The sequence below is a fragment of the Chelonia mydas genome, chromosome 1 (assembly GCF_015237465.2).
Source record: "Chelonia mydas isolate rCheMyd1 chromosome 1, rCheMyd1.pri.v2, whole genome shotgun sequence".
Taxonomy (NCBI): domain Eukaryota; kingdom Metazoa; phylum Chordata; order Testudines; family Cheloniidae; genus Chelonia; species Chelonia mydas.
This window is the reverse complement of record NC_057849.1, coordinates 10,985,713-11,005,451: the sequence shown is the minus strand read 5'-3', so window position 1 is coordinate 11,005,451 and position 19,739 is coordinate 10,985,713. Positions and strand designations below refer to the sequence as shown.

General features: G+C 46.6%; 1 protein-coding gene across 7 annotated transcripts in view; it reads right to left on the bottom strand.

Moving 5' to 3' along the window:
• Positions 1 to 399: 399 nt before the first annotated feature.
• SLCO2B1 (solute carrier organic anion transporter family member 2B1) overlaps positions 400 to 19,739 on the bottom strand; it is a 101,029-nt gene continuing 81,689 nt past the window's right edge. For all 7 annotated transcript variants that reach the window (XM_007069619.4, XM_027831763.3, XM_043527342.1 and 4 more), the window contains 4 exons: positions 9,134 to 9,303; positions 6,566 to 6,630; positions 2,799 to 2,919; positions 400 to 1,009 (listed from right to left, as the gene is read on the bottom strand). In XM_007069619.4, coding sequence (XP_007069681.2) covers positions 835 to 1,009; positions 2,799 to 2,919; positions 6,566 to 6,630; positions 9,134 to 9,303 — 531 coding nt within the window. In that variant the 3' untranslated portion in view covers positions 400 to 834. The remainder of the gene's footprint in view (positions 1,010 to 2,798; positions 2,920 to 6,565; positions 6,631 to 9,133; positions 9,304 to 19,739) is intronic.

Here is a 19,739-nt window from a genome sequence, read left to right as displayed (position 1 = left end):
AATGACAGCATTCTGGGATCTTCCCACCCCACCGCTAACTCCCCGGGACTACTTCCTCTTGTCTGGCTTCAGCATGTTTCTGAGCCTGTGCTCACAACCACCTCCCCAGAATGCAGCCTTCTGGACTCCTTAGGCTTAAAGGGCCAGTACATCCCATTACAATCCAACCTTGCTATCCTCTCACTCCCAGTACCACTTCTTCTCCCTCCCAACCGGCTGGTGTTACCCCATGCACATGTAGCCTCTCTTTCAACCAACACAAGAGCTTCAGTATGTCAGCCAGCCTTACAACCATACATCTAGCACAGCATAACTCCTAACTCCTCAGTGCGAATAGGACCAGGCTTTCAGAGGTCCTGAGGCCATCTAATAATGTAACAAGAAGAGAAGGTACCCTAGTGCTGTGATAATTGGTGTTTATGGGCAAGTACAGAATACTGTTCAAGGATACATAGAAACATTTGTGTACTGTACAAAAACCTTTATAAAAACAATTCAGCTGTACGTATTAGTGCTTAGAGTGCTGGAATCATCCAGACTGCCAGCCGAATGAATGCGTAGGAAGATATAACTCTATAAGGCTGCAATGTCCAAAGGGATTAACCCAATCAAACAAGTGCATGAGGCACCACTCAAGCATGGGTAGATGTAAACTAGCAGATAAAAAAAGAAGAAAGAACAGAAGCTGTAGCTGCCAAAGATAAAGACAGGAAATAAATAAGCTTATCTCCTGTTCAGTCTAATCCCAAGCATCCATTCTTCACAGTAACAGTAAAAGGCAATCTGTGTGCTTCCCTGGGTAGCCGATATGGAACGTGATTCACGTTCTCTGAGTCAGACTTTGGACCCTAGGTTTTTGCTTGACTTTTCCGCCAGCTTCTCCTTCTCTGGGATTGTCTTTGGCTCTGTGGCATTCGTGGTTTCCCTCTCTTGTCGTCTGAGAATGATGAACACAGCCACGAAGCACAGAAAAGCTCCCACTTCAAAGAAAAACTGGAGCCCAAGGAACCTAAGGTACAGAAACACAAAAGGACAAGGTAATAAGGTAAGGTGCAAAGTTTCAGGGAACAGCATCTATCAACCACCAAGCCTCAGGACATGCATCAAATGAGCGTGGAGTTTATGTCAAGAGCTTTTTCAGTCAGTCAATTAACAGGGAAAGTGGGTATCACCCATCAATGGGTAGGAAATCTGCATGTGTCAGGGCCAAAAGAAAATGTTGGCTGAATATTGACCTCAGTAATAGCTTTACTGGTGCAAAGGTTTGGAAAATAAAATGGAACGTGCCGCCGCACCCAGGCTGAATAACACTTGCTCATGCCAATTGCAAATCCTACTCAATGTAAGCAACCAGGTAGAAGTGCCTTCCAACCTCCCCATGATTCTCCTCAGCCGAGCAGTCACTGGTCGAGAGGTCCGGGATGATTTCCCTGCATCTGGTGGAGTCATTCCATCTCGAGATGCTGTTATATTATCCCTGACAGAGAGGACGGATCTCCAGGGGCTCATACACATTCTACTGAGGAACTTGTTTTTTCCAGAGGATTGTACCATGTGTGAGGTAATTTCAATAAACTGTCCTGTGGAGAATACCCCTGAACCCCATGAAAACCCTTTGCTCCACTTCAAGCTGAGCATGGTGCTCCACACTTACAGCGTTTTTCAGGTAGTAAGTACAAAGCTTTGCAGCAAGCACAGCTGACTAGAAATCTGTCTGCTGGACAGTGCTACCTCCTGGCATTTGGAGAAAGTGTCTTTATTTAAATGGGGAAACAAATTACCAATGTCCTAGCCCTTTACCCCATATCTCTGCCGATACATGTACCTCACTGAACACGGGGTTATGGCAGGAAAGGTGGGGATGTTTCTATGAGAGCTCTTTAATAAGATATTAACTGCACATCACTGTAACAGGGTAGGAAGTCTGCCTAGCAAATCTCATGATGCCACTTTCCAGTCTATCCATCCATCCATCCCATGTTCATCACCTCGTTTTCCATGCAGATTCCTCCATTTTCTTTTAAAGATGCCACCAGTGTACGATAAGAAGTGTGGCCTGGTCTACACTTAAAAGCTTCAAAAACAATGAGGAGTCCAGTGGCACCTTAAAGACTAACAGATTTATTTGGACATATGTGGGTAAAAAAACCCCACTTCTTCCGATGCATGGACTGAAAATTACAGATACAGGCATAAATATATATTGGCACATGAAGAGAAGGGAGTTACCTTACAAGTGGAGAACCAATGTAGAAGGCCAATTTAGTCAGGGTGGATGTGGTCCACTCCCAATAATTGATGAGGAGGTGTCAGGTTGACATAGCAACGATGTTCAGGGGTGCGTGAAAAATGCATATGCCTGAGTGCTATAGCTACCTAGGGAGGTGGTGGAATCTCCTTCCTTAGAAGTTTTTAAGGTCAGGCTTGACAAAGCCCTGGCTGGGATGATTTAATTGGGGATTGGTCCTGCTTTGAGCAGGGGTTTGGACTAGATGACCTCCTGAGGTCCCTTCCAACCCTGATATTCTATGATTCTATGCTTCTATACACCGACCTAAACCCCCAGTGTAGATATGGGTAGATCAATGGAAGAATGCGTCTGTTGCCTAGTTACCACCGCTTGGGGAGGTGGAGTTACTACTGTGATGGGAAAAACCCTTCCGTTGCTGTAGTGTGTACCTACGCTTCAGGATTACAGTGGCATAGCTGTGGTGCTGTAGCTATGCCCCTCTAGCCCCTGTAATGTAGACAACCCCTCAGGACAGGCAGTATCTGATGGAGCCTCACAGGGGCCATACCTTTGTCTGAAGAGATCATTGTCATAGTATCTGCAAGCTGCGTTCTTCTTGCACTTCTTTTCCCACAGGATGCAGGTTGTGTCAATGGCACTGCCATAAAGCACCGGTCCTGGCATCCAGGCTGGAAAACAAGCACAGGGCACTTGGTTTGTCAAATGAGACGCATTGCTTTCTGTTAGGGCAGACCCCATCCTACCATTTTTCAAAACCACATTAAACTGATTTCAGAATGGCTGGTGGCCCGGCTGGTGTCTTCTTGGCATAGGCGAAACATAGGGGGGCATGTGGGTCAAGTGTGTCTCCCCCCTCCCCCCCCGATTTCTGCTTGGCTTGCCTGGGATGTTGCCCCCTGGCATGTTAAGTCCCTGTCCCTGGCAGCAGGGCCCGGGTGGGGAGTGGAAGGGGTGAATGGAGCTGCTTCTCATGCCGGCTGAGGGTGGCCACTCCAGGTCGCTGCTCTGTGCGGCACAGCGGCTGCCTGTGAGAACCCTGCTGGGGAGCGGGGGGTGTCCAGCCCCCTCTGCTCCCTGCCCAGGCTCCACTGCTGGGGACAGGGGCTAAGTGAACTGGAGCTCCCCCTCCCCCCTGGCAAGTTTCTGGCTCGCTTGCCCCCTGACCCCGGCAATTGGGCCTGGGCAGGGAGCAGCTGGGATCTCCCTCAGGCAGCTGCCGTGCTGCACAGAGTCAGAGACGTGGAGCAGCCGCCATGAGCTGGCATGAGAAGTGGCATGAGAAGTGGCTCTGTCCCACCCCCTCCATTTCCTGCCCAGGCCTGGCTGCCAGGGAGAGTGGGTGAGCGAGCTGGAAATGTGCTGCGGGAAGGCACAATGGGAGAAGGACAGAGCCCTGCCCCCGTCACTCCTGGCAGGTAACTCTGGTGAAGTGGGGAGAGCACCGCTGTCCTGGGCTGGGCGCAAGGCAGGTGATCACTGGAGAAGGCGCCGGGAGCAGATTCCCTGGCCTCTGCTCAGCCAGACGTAGGGGCATTGCCTATGCCTCCCCTGCTGAGGTGTTCACAAGCTCCAGGGAGACACTGGTGCTGTGAGTCTCCCTGGGCCCCCAGCCAGGCTCAGAGGCATGTGGTACCCACTCCTGTGGCCCTAGCCACCCAGGAGCTGTTGGGATTGGCTGCCTTGGCCCAGGGAGGTGGGGCTGGAAGTTCCTCCCAGAGGCAACATGTGGGGCGGTCACGTATCCACCCCCTTTACATTGTGCCCTCCCAGTATCACGAGCCACAAGTTGTCTGTGGGCCAGACACTAGAAAAGGCCTTAACCAGTTAGAAGAAACATCCTCCAGCACCTTGGAGTGGCTGTTCACATACTTTCTGTCTAAAAGTTACTATAGTTGAGAATGGAATGAGACATCAAGGTCCCAAACCTGCATTTCTACCAGGCTAGACTTAATTCCGTCTGGTCTGTCATTGCAGAACGGCCACGGTTTGCAACATAGCTACAACCACGATATTATAGGCAGCTACAGGCTTGTTAAATACTGCTTTAAGGAACAATCCTGCATTGGCTGGGGTTGAGCCAGATGTGATGGGCTTTTTATGTCATTTTTATATAAGGGACATTCACACAATCCAGGTATTATTGCAATTGCAGGCTCACTTCTTCCTGTCCATGCTGTATTGTGTGAAAATGTGCATTGTTAGGACTTCTGGGACATATACCAGTGTTCTCCAGGTGAAAATTCATTACCGCAATAAGAAAAACAATTATTTGAATTGAATGCCCTGGGAGGCTAATACGAGAGGGCAAGAAGTACAGAATAGCTAGCTATATTTTAAATACGCCTTATTGAGGGTGCAGGAACAAACCATCCCTCTGTGCAGAAAGAACAGCAAATATTGCAGGAGACCAGCTTGGCTTAACAGTGAAATCTTCGGTGAGCTTAAACTCAAAAAGGAAGCTTACAAGAAGTGGAAATTTGGACAGATGACTAGGGAGGAGTATAACAATATTGTTGGGGAGCATGCAGGCGGGTAATCAGGAAGGCCAAGGCACAACTGGAGTTGCAGCTAGCAAGGGTTGTAAAGGGTAACAAGAAGGGTTTCTACAGATATGTTAGCAACAATAAGAAGATCAGGGAAAGTGTGAGACCCTTACTGAATGGGGGAGGCAACCTAGAGACAGATGATGTGGAAAAAGCTGAAGTACTCAATGCTTTTTTTGCCTTGGTCTTCACAGACAAGGTCGGCTCCAGGACTGCTGCACTGGGCAAACAGTATGGGGAGGAGGTGAGCAGCCCTCAGTGGTGAAAGAACAGGCTAAGGACTGTTTAGAAAAGCTGGACATGCACAAGTCCATGGGTCCAGATCTAATGCATCCAAGGGTGCTGAGGGAGTTGGCTGATGTGATTGCAGAGCCATTGGCCATTATCTTTGAAAACTTGTGGCGACTGGGGGCGGTCCCGGACGATTGGAAATAGGCAAATATAGTGCCCATCTTTAAAAAAGGGAAGAAAGATAACCCGGAGAACTATAGACCGGTCAGCCTCACTTCCGTCCTTGGCAAAATCATGGAGCAGGTCCTCAAGGAATCCATTTTGAAGCACTTGGAGGAGAGGAAGGTGATCATGAACAGTCAACATGGATTCACCAAGGGCAAGTCATGCCTGACTAACCTGATTGCCTTCTATGATGAGATAACTGGCTCTGTGGATATGGGGAAAGTGGATGTGATATACCTTGACTTTAGCAAAGCTTTTAATATGGTCTCCCACAGTATTCTTGCCAGCAAGTTAAAGAAGTATGGATTGGAAAAATGGACTATAAGGTGGATAGAAAGCTGGCTAGATCGTTGGACTCAACAGGTAGTGATCAACAGCTCGATATCTAGTTGGCAGCCAGTATCAAGCGGAGTGCCCCAGGGGTCAGTCCTGGGGCCGGTTTTGTTCAACATCTTCGTAAACGATCTGGATGATGGGATGGATGTTCAGCAAGTTTTCAGATGACAGTAAGATGGGGGGAGAGGTAGATATGCTGGAGGGTAGGTATAGGGTCCAGAGTGACCCAGACAAATTGGAGGATTGGGCCAAAAGAAATTTGATGAGGTTCAACAAGGACAAGTGCAGAGTCTTGCACTTAGGATGGAAGAATCCCATGCACTGCTACAGTCTGGGGACCGAATGGCTAGGCAGCAGTTCTGCAAAAAAGGACCTGGGGATTACAGTGGATGAGAAGCTGGATATGAGTCAGCAGTGTGCCCTTGTTGCCAAGAAGGCTAACTGCATATTGGGCTGCATTAGTAGGAGCATTGCCAGCAGATTGAGGCAAGTGATTATTCCCCTCTATTCGGCACTGGTGAGGCCAAATCTGGAGTACTGCGTCCAGTTTTGGGCCCCCCACTACAGAAAGGATGTGGACAAATTGGAGAGAGTCCAGCGGAGGGCAACGAAAATGATTACGGGGCTGGGGCATATGTCTTATGAGGAGAGGCTGAGGTAACTCAGTTTATTTAGTCTGCAGAAGAGAAGAGTGAGGGGAGTTTTGATAGCAGTCTTCAACTACCTGAAGGGGAGTTCCAGAGAGGATGGAGCTCGGCTGTTCTCAGTGGTAACAGATGAGAGAACAAGGAGCAATGGACTCAAGTTGCAGTGGGGGCGGTTTAGGTTGCCTTACCTGAGAAAAATGTGACACCAACTGAATCAACAATACCCTTCTTTTGTAGCACCTGAGTATTTCCATTGATGTCCCATCTGATGCATGTGAATACAAAATATCTTATGACTTTTCAATGCTACATAACAACAAATTTTAATGTACCGAAAACTCTCAGCAGCAGGAACTGTATCCCAATAGCAAATGACTTATCTTCAGGCTGAACGCTCCTGAAAAGCAAAAACAAAAGAGGAATTAGTACATCCCCCTACACAGAAATAGGAACAAATATGGCCCTTTGTTACATCCATGCAAATCTTGTATGTGCGTATCTGAGGGCAGACTGCACCATCAGATATATCACAGCCATGATTTTTTGGTTAGTTCTTATAATCTCTCCATTCTTTTATATTATTTACTGTAACATGTTTTCAAAGGTTAATGTTATTTCCTTGTATTCATTTGTTTAACATATTCTGTAATAGCAGAGGACAAGGCTAGGATTTTGGGCATCTCCTGACGGATCAGTTGGCCAAATATTTAGATGTTCATTTTGGCACCTAGCACATATTTGGGTGCTCAAATGTAATGACAATAAAAAACCAATTCCCAGAGAGTTGGTTCACAGTCAAGCTGGAAGAGCATATCAAGTGGGGTACCACATGGATCAGTTCTGGGTCTGATTCTGTTCAATAACTTTATCAATGATTTAGATGGTGGCATAGAGTTTGCGGATGATACCAAGCTGGGAGGGGTTGCAAGTGTTTTGGAGGATAAGGTTAAAATAATCTGGACAAACTGGAGAAATGGTCTGAAGTAAATAGGATGAAATTTAATATGGACAAATGCAAAGTACTCCACTTAGGAAGGAACGATCAGTTGCACACATACAAAATGGGAAATGACTGCCTAGAAAGTAGTACTGTGGAAAGGGATCTGGGGGTTATAGTGGATCACAAGCTAAATATGAGTTAACAGTGTAACACTGTTGCAAAAACAGACCTGTGAGGAAAGATTGAAATAACAGGATTTGTTTAGTCTGGAGAAGAGAAGGGACAATGATAACAGTTTTCAAGTACATAAAAGATTGTTACAAGAAGGAAGGTGAAAAACTGTTCTCCTTAACCTCTGAGGATAGGACAAGAAGCAATGGGCTTAATTTGCAGCAAGGGAGGTTTAGCTTGGACATAAGGAAAAGCTTCCTAACTGTCAGGGTGGTTAGGCACTGGAATAGATTGCCTGTGGAGGTTGTGGAATCTCTGTCACTGGAGGGTTTTAGGAATTCCTTTGAGGAATGAGACTGTATAAACTGAAATGATGGATGTGTCCATTTGTTTTTTATTGTAAAATCTATAGGAGAGTAAGGTACAGGCCTCTGGCTCCCAAGTTGTCGGTGTAGCCCCTGGTGTCACAAATTCTGAGCAGCGCAACTTCCATGGGCTTTGACTGACAGAGTAACCATTTCACTGAACCAGCCAAGAATGTCCCAGTCCCTGGGAGGTTAATGATGTTGAAATGTTGACAGCTGCTCAGCACTGTAAGGTGCCACCACAATACACATCACATTGGCTAGTATTGATGCATTGTTCTTTAACTCTGCAAGGGATTTAGCTGCTCCGGTTAAAGAGATGGGAAGAGCCTGTATAGTCAAAGGGCACCTGAAACCTGCTGTGAGAGGTGCTCCGCCAGATCTCCTAATACAAGGCACAGCCTGTTGTAAGGGTCTGTGTGAGGCAAACATCAGTCCCAATGATTTCTCCTGCTCTGACACTTCAGTGTAAAGCAGTTCTTTGTTTCTAGCACTATTTGACATTCAGACACATGACAGAGCTTCCCATACCTGCTAGCAAACTGAGCTACTAGGTCAAGTGCCGAAGGGGGAAGAACATGGCGTGCTTACCTGCCCTTCTGTCTTGGTGATTTGTTATAGTGTAAAGATGGAGACGCTTTAAGAAAGACAGAGAGAAACAAGGAGAAAGACAGAAGCAGATTTAGATGAGGATAGCTACAGATGATGGATGGCGAGACACAGACCGGGATGGCATCAGCAATAACTCCAGGGAAGTCAGTGGGCCTTATCCTCCACTGCCTTCACTAACACCTGGGCACAGTGCATGTAGGAAATGCTGTCATGCTGATCTGGTAGCACTTTACACCCACTTTTACCCTTACTTTGCACTGGGGTAAATCAGGTGCAAGGCAGTGGGGAGTGAGCCCCAGTGCAGTTACACTGCTGTAAAATCAATTGGGGATCAGAATCAGACCCATATGCAAATGAACCCATCTTCACTGTTACCTTATCAACCCCCCCCCCCCACAACCCCCCAGGTCCCTGTTTGTCTACTTATCCACCTGCAGTGTCTTGTCATAACCCTAGACTGTGAGCCCTCTGGGGCTCCATTTCCTCACTTGTACAGGGCCTAGCATGCTGGGGCCATGACCCCTGACTGGGATCTCTAGGCATGGCCACACTATAAATAATAATATCTATGGTTAAATGTGGATAAATACAATAGAGATGTGCCAAGATGGACGCTCTGAATTTAACCCTTATGCCTGCCACTCCCTGAATGTTTGTGGTTTGGATAAAATAGCTCCCAGATCTGAGCCCCCGATGGTTTGGGGTTTTTAAAACTCAGCCTCCTCATCCCAGCTCCAGAGTGTTCTACAGAGAAGGGAAGATGCCAGATAGAGCCCGTGGTGCGAGAGTGGTGATGATCCCGCCTACATTACCTCAGGATGAGCATGAAGGATGGTGTGTGTGAAGTGCTTGCCAGGATTCCAGCCAGGCAGGAAAGTACAACAAAGGGTAAGAGGAGGTAGAAGCAATTTGTGCCACAGGTCCCAGGAGAGGCGGATCCTTCAGCCCCATTTGCAGAGATGCACCTGCAGTTTGTATAGTTCTGAAAAGAGAGCAAAGAAGATGCTGAGATGGGGGAAGCCATCGGAAATACAAGGCACTGCAGCCAGCTGTAATTGGAGGCACAGATGTAGATAACCTAGGATTTGCCCTGCTAAATCACACCATGGGTCTATTTAGTCACATATTCAGCCTCCAGCAGTAACTAGCATCTGAGGCTTCTGATGAAGGCAAAGAATTCAATACTATTATAGCGGGCCAGTGGCAGACTGCGGTAAGGAAGGGAACATGCTCCCGGCACCAACTTTGTCATTTCCCAGGGGGTGCTTGACTCCCACTCTGCCCCAGGCCCTGCCCCCACTCCACTCCTTTCCCCAAACCCCACCCCCATCCCGCCTCTTCCCACCCTGCCCCTTCCCGCCTTGTTCTGCTCCCTTCCCTGAGCGGGCCCCGCCCTCACTCCACCCCCTGCTCCCCCAGCTCCTCCTGAACAGCTGATAATGGAGGGCGGGAGGCGCTGGGAGGGAGGGGGAGAAGCTGATCGGTGGGGCCACCAGTGGGTGCTGAGAACCCACTATTTTTCCCCGTGGGTGCTCCAGCCCTGGAGCACCCATGGAGTTGGTGCCTATGGAACACGCCTTCTTGACCCCTGCTTCTGTCCTGAAGCATGAAATTTGCTTCCTTTTTTTTTTGTTAGGCCCCAAGTCCACAAAGGAGTCTGGCCTGCACAGATCCTTTCACCCACAGGGGGGCCCTCTGTAGACATCAGGGCTCCACGAGGGTGACTCTGGGCTCCTCGCTTTTACAAACCATCTGGTAATATTCCTTTTCCAGAGACATTTCTATTATCAGTCATGCCAGCCCCTGTGTAGGGCTCCTCCCCACCCGTTCTTGTAGTGATTCCTCAGGGTTTGTGCTTTCAGTCCAATATTTCACGTCTATTGTGTGTTTGAGATGTTTATGCACTAATTTATTGTAATGACATCATTTGTCCCTGCAGCTGAATGCCTTGGCACCAGAAACAAACTCTGATTCTTGGGATAGTTTCATCTGTTATGAAAGATCTCATCAATAGCTCGTTAAAAAATCAAATCAAACTTGTCCATTTGCCTGCATTAAACCTTCCTGCAGAAACAGTTGTTGGAGCAGATCTGGGGAGAACACTGAGGGAGGATTGCATGGAGAATTTCCCTTAGATTGCTCCATTGAGGAAGGGGCAAGTTTTGCTTCCCCCACCTCAATGGGATGATCAATGATTAAGCTCCCAGAACCAACTGAATTCTTGGTATCCACAGGAGACCAGTCTCTCCTCAGTGATAGACACTGGTTTCCCACTTCCCCTCCCATTCTCTGATATCACAGCTCCATAAGAAATGTTCTATTATTTACAATCTGGGCCAAATCCTACAGTCCTTACTGATGCAAAACTCTGGAAACATGGACCAATTAAAGAACAGATGTGGTCCTTACAGGTTCTTTTGAATTACATAGTTAGTAAAATACCTACAAATAGTCAATAAAATTATCTATCCAATCTGCTACATGAAACATACGAAACAGAGAGTGGCTCAGACGAAAAGGCTGTGCTTAAATATTTAATCATTGTAAGTGAGGCAATTGCGTCCTATCTTTCACTTTCAACAGCATGTGCAAGATCCTATCTCATTGCTAATGACAGTTACTGTCTCCAGCATGCAGTGTTATGGACAACATTTCAAGTTCAACGTGCTTTCATTACACCACAGATGGAACTCCAGGTGGCTACGAGTTTAGTTATAAAAACCTATGTAGAACGGAATAGTTAATTATGTCCTATAAAAGTTGGAACCTTATTGGTGAAGAGGTGGAAATCAATACTGGAGGCTACTTTCAATATACCAACGCATTCTTGAATGAGAACATTTCTCTGTCCAGAAAGGAGGTTTTCTCTCGTTCTGAGTGGAATAGAAACTGAAGAGAAATGAGAGTTTTGCTGTGGACTGCAATGGTAATAGGACTGGCGAATAGGATTCTGTATCCTGAAGAATTTGCTCTCAGAGCTTGAGAAAAGAACCAGTGTCTTTAGCAGCATGCTGTAACTGAGTCAGGAAGTCAAAAACAGACTCCAAGAAGAGACTGCTGAACTGGAATTAATTTGCAAACCGGATACAATTAACTTAGGCTTGAATAAAGACTGGTAGTGGATGGGTCATTACACAAAGTAAAACTATTTCCCCATGTTTATTCCCCCCACCACCACCCCACTGTTCCTCAGACGTTCTTGTCAACTGCTGGAAATGGCCCACCTTGATTATCACTACAAAAGGCTTTTTTTCTCTCCTGCTGGTAATAGCTCACCTTAAGTGATCACTCTCGTTACAGTGTGTATGGTAACACCCATTGTTTCATGTTCTCTGTGTATATAAATCTCCCCACTGTATTTTCCACTGAATGCATCCGATGAAGTGAGCTGTAGCTCACGAAACCTTATGCTCCAATAAATTTGTTAGTCTCTAAGGTGCCACAAGTACTCCTTTTCTTTTTGAGGAAGCACTAAAGTTATACGGATGGCTTGGTGTTAATGATACCCCTGTGTTGCCTGTGTAAGCTTTAACTTTTACCTAATCTGGTTAACCTATGTCTCTGATCTATTTTATGGGCTCACTTTAGTTCTGTGCTTTACAAAACTATATCAATCTGTCTGAAAGGTCTATACAGAGACCCATCCATGGGCCAATGAAGCTGTGAAGTTGATGGCCCTCAGAACCTTAAATTCATTTGTGACCTGATTCCTTAAGTTGGTAGATCCCAGCACAGTTTGCAAATGAACTTCTTCACACACAAGAATAAGCTATCCATTCTGATTTTATTAGATCTGTCAACTGCCTTAGACACCATTGACCATGAGGTGTTCCTAGCACATCTGCAATCCCTGGCTTGGAATGCTTTTGTTCCTTTTTTTCAGAGAGGGCCCAGCAGGCTGCGATGAGTGACTTTTAATCAGAATGGAGGGATCTCTTATCCCAGAGCCGGAGGGAATTTCTACTAATAGAGCATGGGGGTTGGCGATTTATTTACTTTGGATGGAATGCAAAATCTTTTGTTATACAGCATAATGGCATGAATTTGATCCTATTAATTTCCATCTCTGTTCCCAGACCATGGACGCGGGCAGCTCTTGGTTAGAGTTTCATCTTATGTCTAAACCAAAAGAATACAAGATAAATACATCACAAAAGCACCAGATGCAGCACAGCTGTCAGTCAGTGCTTAGGCCTGGGGTGTGAACAAGACTCCTGCAGGTCAGGGCTGAAGGCCGCTGTCAGGGTTGGAGTGGGTAACTTTGAGAGGCTTGTCTGCATGTTCCCACTGTGCCTGGTTCTAGCCATGGCCATTAATCGCTTGCTTTCACTAAACCCAAACTGAATGAAATATTAAATTAGAAAGCGCTGCTTGGGCTGGGGGATGGGGGAGAATGCAAAGCCTCACCTTTGAGAGAGGGACAAAAATAACCAACATATTGTTAGTGAAGAGAACAGATTGTGGGCATGGGATATAGATTTTTCCACTTTCTCTATTTTTAGTCTTTACTGACTTTGATGTTACAAGGAGCTCATTCTTTAAAATAGACCTTTAAACAAACAGAGAGTGAAGGGAGAGCTTGTGAAAGGGACTGGATTTACAGCCTGTGGCTGAGATGTGTATTCACAAAACAGGTACAGCACAGACAGCTGCTCTGCAGGCTCCCCTCACAGAACCATCCATATATCAATTACTTCAGCTAAAGGAACAACTCCGTCAGTTGTTAGTATGTAGCAAGCTGTGATCTTGACTGGGGACAGCCTCTAGAAGGAGTCTTGACTGGAGACTGTAAATCACTGTGTGACAGGACCTACCTCTGTGGTGCCCCTTGTGGCCCAATGGGATACTACTAACCCTGTTGTGGGGTCTCCGATAGTCAGCTGTCACCTCTCAAGGGTCCAGGGCAGTGATGCTTTAGCCTTCCAGCTCAGGCACACTTGAGTCCCATCCTTCTGGGGTACTGAAGTCCAAAAATAAAGGAATTCTATGGACTCAAAACCAGGGTTGTCTGAGACGTCTTCAGCAGGACCCCACCTTTCTACTCAGGGCTTGTCTTCGTGCAGCCAGTCTGTTTAGCCTGTCTTCCTGGGCCCAGTCCTCCCATCCATTAGGAGGCTCATCTTGGCAGTAAGCTGTCACAGACACTTGGCTGAAAGCAGGCTTCTCTCACGAAGGGAGAAGCAGAGCTCTGCTCCCCTTCCTGGTCAGCCCCAAACTTAGCTGGTCTCCTCTTTTTACCTCTCCTCTCCACTCCTGACATCTGCTACATGTGTAGCAGGGTGGGCCAGCTGGATCCATAAGCCCTCATTAACCTCCTGGAGCCTCGCCGTTGTGAGGCCTGGATGCCCCATCCCACATGGCATCTCTAAGTCAAGTTTGTCCTGAGTCCTTAGGTCCACAGGAGATCGAGTCCCGGTCACGAGTGAGTGCCAGGCTGTTAGTTGCAAAGGGTTACCAGTAGAGGGAGTTTTGCTCACGTGCACTAAACCAGGGTTTGACCAATCACGGTGATACTGGCACAAAGGGCAGTTACAGAGCAAGCTCCCAGAACTCTCGCCCTGATCTGCCTCATAGTCTGTAGAATTAATGATGTTTGTGAAGTCATTTGGATCCCATGTAGAAGGCAGGCCCTATATAAATGCAGGATCATTCTTGTTATTGTACAGAGCAGGGGTCATAATGATTGATACTCCAGGTTTTAACAGAGCATTCAGCTAAAAATGGGACTAGCTCCACTGTGGGATAGTGAGATTTTTATCTGCTGCTTCCTGATGTCGACAGCATAGCTGTGAAACCAAATGTACGTGGCACCCATAAGTCAGAGCCAAGGTGTACTGTACATTCACTCCTCTCTCTGCCCACAAGGGGAGGATGTTGAACAAGAGGTGACATGTTCACTGCATCCACTGCTATAGAAGCATGTTTAAGAAAGCTGTTGGCACTCGTTGGAGCTTGTTAAAGACATTTCACATGCGCCAGAAAGAAATGTGACAAACCTATTGTGATCCCCAGAGCACCCCAATGCCAGAAGACAAAGGGCTCCCTGGTATTTAGCAGTGAGTCTCAGCTGGCCTGACCAGCTCAGTATACCCCAACTCATCACTGTTATAATCTGCATCTAAAAGGTGTCATGCAAGGTATGATATACAAACTGGTAACACACTGTTGATTAACACTACTGAGTTGTATATGTACAGATGCTATACAGAAAACTATATCTATGGACTGGAAATATGTCCTTAAAATTTGTTTGGCAGGTAGGGCTTAAGTCATCCTGCCCTAGACAAAGGGATGTGGTCCTGCCTGCTTGAATGTGTCTCCAGCGTAAACTGAGCAAAGAGACAGGGGAAGTACATTTACATAAAAGGTAAACAAAGCTCACAACCTAGCAAGTGGGGGAGACAACCACTTAACTCTCACAGTGGGGGAGAAGAGACTGCAAAAGTTAACATGGCGTCAGCTCCCTGGTGGACACAGCAAGCTGAGCCCTTGAAAACAAAGATAAACTTTGAGGATATGAGCAGAGAGAGAAAGCCATTTGGCATCCGTCACTTGAAGAGACAAAGAAACCAAGTGCTTTGAGCTCTGTGTTCGATTCTGGCTAAGACCTGGCCAGCCATGCTGGAAGAACAACTGTGGGGAGAAAACGACTTTGACCAAACGACTCGAGGTTGTTCAGTGAGGTTTTAGTCTCGGTAGTCTATTTTTTAAGCTTTGTTTGTAACCATTTCTATCTCGATTCCATCCGTTTTGGTATCACCTAGATGTCTGTTCTGCGTTCATAAGCGTAATCCTGTTTTATGACAAAACCAACTCAGGGCTGTGTTTCAAACTGAGGAGTAAAATCCTTGGCCAAACTAATAAGATCATGCTGTGAACTCTCTTAAAAGAAGCAACAAACTTCATAAGGTTTTGTGAGTGCTACAGTGAGAGGGGCTGAGCACTTCAAAGGAGACGGTTCTGGGGAGACTCGGGTCTGGAGGGGCTGTTGATATCACCCTGCAAGGCTGAGGTGAGGCTGAGGTCAGCATGCTGGGAGCAGGCTGCCAGGGCTCTGAACCAAAGATACACAGCACAGAAGCATCCAGGGTCAAAGGGCGGGTGGTGACACAACCGCTATTGGTCTGGGTGAATGCCCAAAGTGTCACACCCATACTGGCAAAAGGGCAACAAACAATGTGTGCACGTCACCCTCTGCACTTACCCGACGTTCTCCACGAGAACAAGAGGTGTTTCCATCTGGGCCAACTGCTTTTGTTTAGAAAAAAAAGCAGATGTTCTGAGGCACGGTGTAGATCAGTGTTAAAATGCTTTAGATTACATTTATCGATTGTAGATTGTCACTAAGGCCTGGTCTACGCTAAGGGGGGGGAATCGATCTAAGTTACACAACCTCAGCCACATGACTAATGTAGCTGAAGTTGACGTACTTAGATCTACTTACCGCGGTATGTTCATTGTGGTAAGTCGACAGCTGACGCTCTCCTGTTGACTCCTCCTGCGCCTCTTGCCCTAGTGGAGTACCGGAGTCAACGGGAGAGCACTCGGCGGTCAATTTATCGCATCTAGACTAGACACGATAAATTGACCCCCGCTGGATTGATCACTGCCCGTTGATCCAGAGGGTAATGTAGACAAGCCTTGACAAGAAAGACTTGCACCTCTGGCATTTTGGTTGTGTGCTGTTTATCTTGTCTAGTTAGATTGTAAACTCTTTGGGACACCAGTCTTTCCACCTGTGCTAACTTAGCACAACAGGAAATCTTACTATGTCAATAGCCAGCTAAGGAAGTGCTCCTTTAACTCAACTGGAAGTGGCCTCCCCAAGTGTGTGTGTGATTTATTGGGCAAATATATTTGTGGTCTGTAGCACATGAATGTGTGATGTCAGCACCAGGTTTGAAATGTCTTGGCTCCCTGGGGCCATATGTATTAATCTGAGCCCTGCAGTCTTTTCAGTTTGAGTTCAACAGACAGTTGAGTGTGTGATTTTCTTTTAGAAGATAACACTCTGCACTTCTACAAACAGTAATTAGTTAAGGTTAATTAAAGCCACCTTGAGTGAGGTATTACTGTGTCTGTTTTATAAGGAAGCTGGGTCATAAAGAGTTTAGATGACTTGCCCAAAGTCACGGCAGAGTCAGGAATACAACCCTAAGACACCTGTCTCCCATGCACATGCTCCAAACAAGACCATGCTCCTTTCCTTCCATTCGGCTGTGACTTCATGGCAGTGGGTGACCACAGATTCATTTCAAAGCCTCTAACTACTAAAGGGCAATACAGCCACAGATATCTGAGCAGGTCTGAATCCTTCCAACAGAGAGTAGCTGTGAAATACATACGCTACCCAATTTGTACACATAGGTGTTTTAACACAGCACAGAGCTGCCTTTGGGAGCCTTTTCAGATTACATAAACCCTGGTTTAGAAAATCCTGCTACCATAACGTGTGTTTCACAGTCATGACTCGAAAAAGAATTTCACCAAACCTCTGAAACCTGCTCTGCGGGTTGTGGGAATGAGTAGCAACCAGGCTCCTGCTCTGGCGGGCAGCCAACCGCAAATCCTTTCATCTCTGGATGTCAAATAATATTACTCAGTGGTAATATCTGGCTATTGAGTTCTCAAATGAGAAAATAGGTCACATCAACCTGTGCATGTAGTGTGTTCCTCCTTTTGCTAGCTGGGACTTGCTGGTATTCAACGTTTTGTTGCTTTTTCTCCCAGAGGAGGAAACACGTCTTTCTTGCCCCTGTCAGGTCAGGTTGTTTATACAGTATGTGAATGTGGGGGTACAGTGGGAGTTGGCACACTAACCTCTCAGCTCTGGGGACATGCATTAAGTTACATGTGGACAGTATTGGGAGGTCTCTCATACAGGTCCTTCTTGGCACTAGTACACACCACCAAACCACTACTCAAGGGGTTAGAGCCCCATCTTCCCTCCCATCCCCATACATCACACAGAAGGGACAGAATGACATAAGATGCCCTAAAAGTCCCACATTGAGCTGGAGGAGAATTCCTTCAGTGCAGGACTGACTGCAGAAGACAGCCATAAGGCTACCTTCTGAGGACCCCCTCACAAGCTCTGATGTAGAAGGCATGCTCAGAGCAGGGCTGGGGGCAGGAGATGGATGTTTGAACAGGGAGACTCCAGGCAGTGCTGCACCCTATAGGGCAGCTCCAGGAGGCTACTCTAACTTCAGCTGGCCCCCAGGGCTGCCAAAGTTCTGCTGAGGGCCTCCACAGGCCCTGGGGCAGCTCATGATTGGGAGAGTGCAAAGATGGCTTAACGCCACTCTAACACCCCCAGGCTCCTGGGCAGTGAATTCTATGCTGTGCCTCAGAATCCTGAATGGAAGTGTTTCCATACACCCCACACCAGCTCCAGCACAGGGAGTCCTTTAGACACCAAGCAGTATCAGTGCTACCATTATCATCACCCGTTCCCAGGCACACACCACACTGGTTTCTTCAGACTAACTCTGGTCTCTGTAACTCTCTTAATAGTTCACCCTACTGTTACTGGGCATGGTTATATACTTATGTTATAAATAGCCAACAATACACCATCCATAGGTGATGCTGGGAAGGTCGGGCCGGTATTTCCTGCAGCCCGCACCCCTGTGTGAAAAATAGGAATGTAATCTGCTCCATGTGAGGAGAATGGGTTATGGTCCTCAGGCTTTTGGCAATAGGTCAGTGCAGCCTTCACTTTGGGCAAAGTTTGAGTAGCCCTGATGCAAGTTGAGTTTGCTTTCATACACAAGTGGCAAAACATATGCTTTCAGCCTGCGAAAGCTTTTATCTTACGGTAGGAAAAAAAGCAGAATGAAGGAAATACAGTCCCCAGAAGAGAGTACTGTGTATCTGGCTCCTCTGAACCAGACAGTAGCACCTCTGAGAACAAAATGGCTGCCTGCCCTGCCCACAGGAGAAGTTCTTAGGAATGTAATGGTGCAGGAGACAGGAAATAAAAGGCATCACAGTGCCATAGCCATATACACTGCAGGGTTGGCAATGGAAACAGTAACAAAAACATAATTACACCCATGAAAGCTTGTGCTTGGGGAATACCATAAAATGTAATAACCGTGTTTATTTTTCCAGCAGCAATTTAGCCATTTCTCTGAGCAGAGAATTTGGAACCAATAACTACGCTATACTGCTGGGATGTGGGAAGAGTAAAGTTCAGCTTTACCTGAGCTTTTATCTAAATGACTTTGTGTCTTGGGTGGCTGCAATGCAACAAACTCTGTTATCTAGGTTAACGAGCAGCAAGACCACGTGCGGTGTGACAGATGGGAGTTAGTTTTAATCTTCAGGAAACAGGAGATTCTGGCAGGGACTATGGTGACTCCAAACCAAAAAGAGACTGAAGTTGTTCTGTGGAAAGCTGGGTGAGTAACTCTTTAATAGGCATGTAAGGAGCAAAGTTCAGTTTTAGTAGCCATGGCATTGTCTGCACTCATCTCATTGTCATGGTTACTTATAATGCCCAATTTACTATGTGTTGGTATAGTGCTGGGCACTAGACAAACACACAGTAAGAGACAATCCATGCCCTGAAGTGCTTAAGATCTCCCAAGCTAAACTGGGTCAAGATATGTCCACGGTTGGATGGAGCCGTAACTCTCCCTCCCCTCCCACCCCCAAGTGCTGCAGGAAGTGCTGTTGCTGGTTTTAATAGCTGGTGTTTGCTCATGTGTTTGTACAGCACCAGTAAAATGGGGCCCTGATGGTGTTTGGGGCATCTGGATTCTACTGTAATACAAATAATACATGGGTGCATCTTATGAGCACCAACCCAGAACGTAAAAGTATTTGAAGGCTTTCAGGGGCGGAGGAAGCTTGGGGCAGGACACAGTGTTCCTGCAAAGCACAAACCTAAAACCAACCATATTCAGGAGTATGCTCTGGCAGGACATTTATTTGTTGAGAGGAACACCTTCAAAAACGGTGTAAATTCAGTCCCTATCCTCTGTGTGTGTACACTGTGATAGGAGGAGGGGGAATGCTACTTCTTTAAAATGGACTCGTAATGTTTTACATTATGTATGTATTTGGTTTGATTTATAATGATTATGATAGTTTATTTGTATTACGGTCGCATCCAGAAGTCCTAGCTCAGATCAGTGCCTCATTGTGCTAGGCACTGTACACAGACATAGTAAAAGAGAGTCTCTGTCCTCGAGAGATTGTAGTCTAATTAGCCAGACAGATAAAAGACAGAAGGAGAAACAAAAGCACAGCAAAGTGAAATGACTTGCCCAAAGTCAGAATGGATTAGTGATAGAGCCAAGAACAGAACCCATTGTTTCTGGCTCCCAGTCCAGTGCCCCGTCTACTAACCTGCGCTGCCTCACAGGTGTCTAGCTTGACAATAGGCATCAGAGAGGATAAAAATTGCAA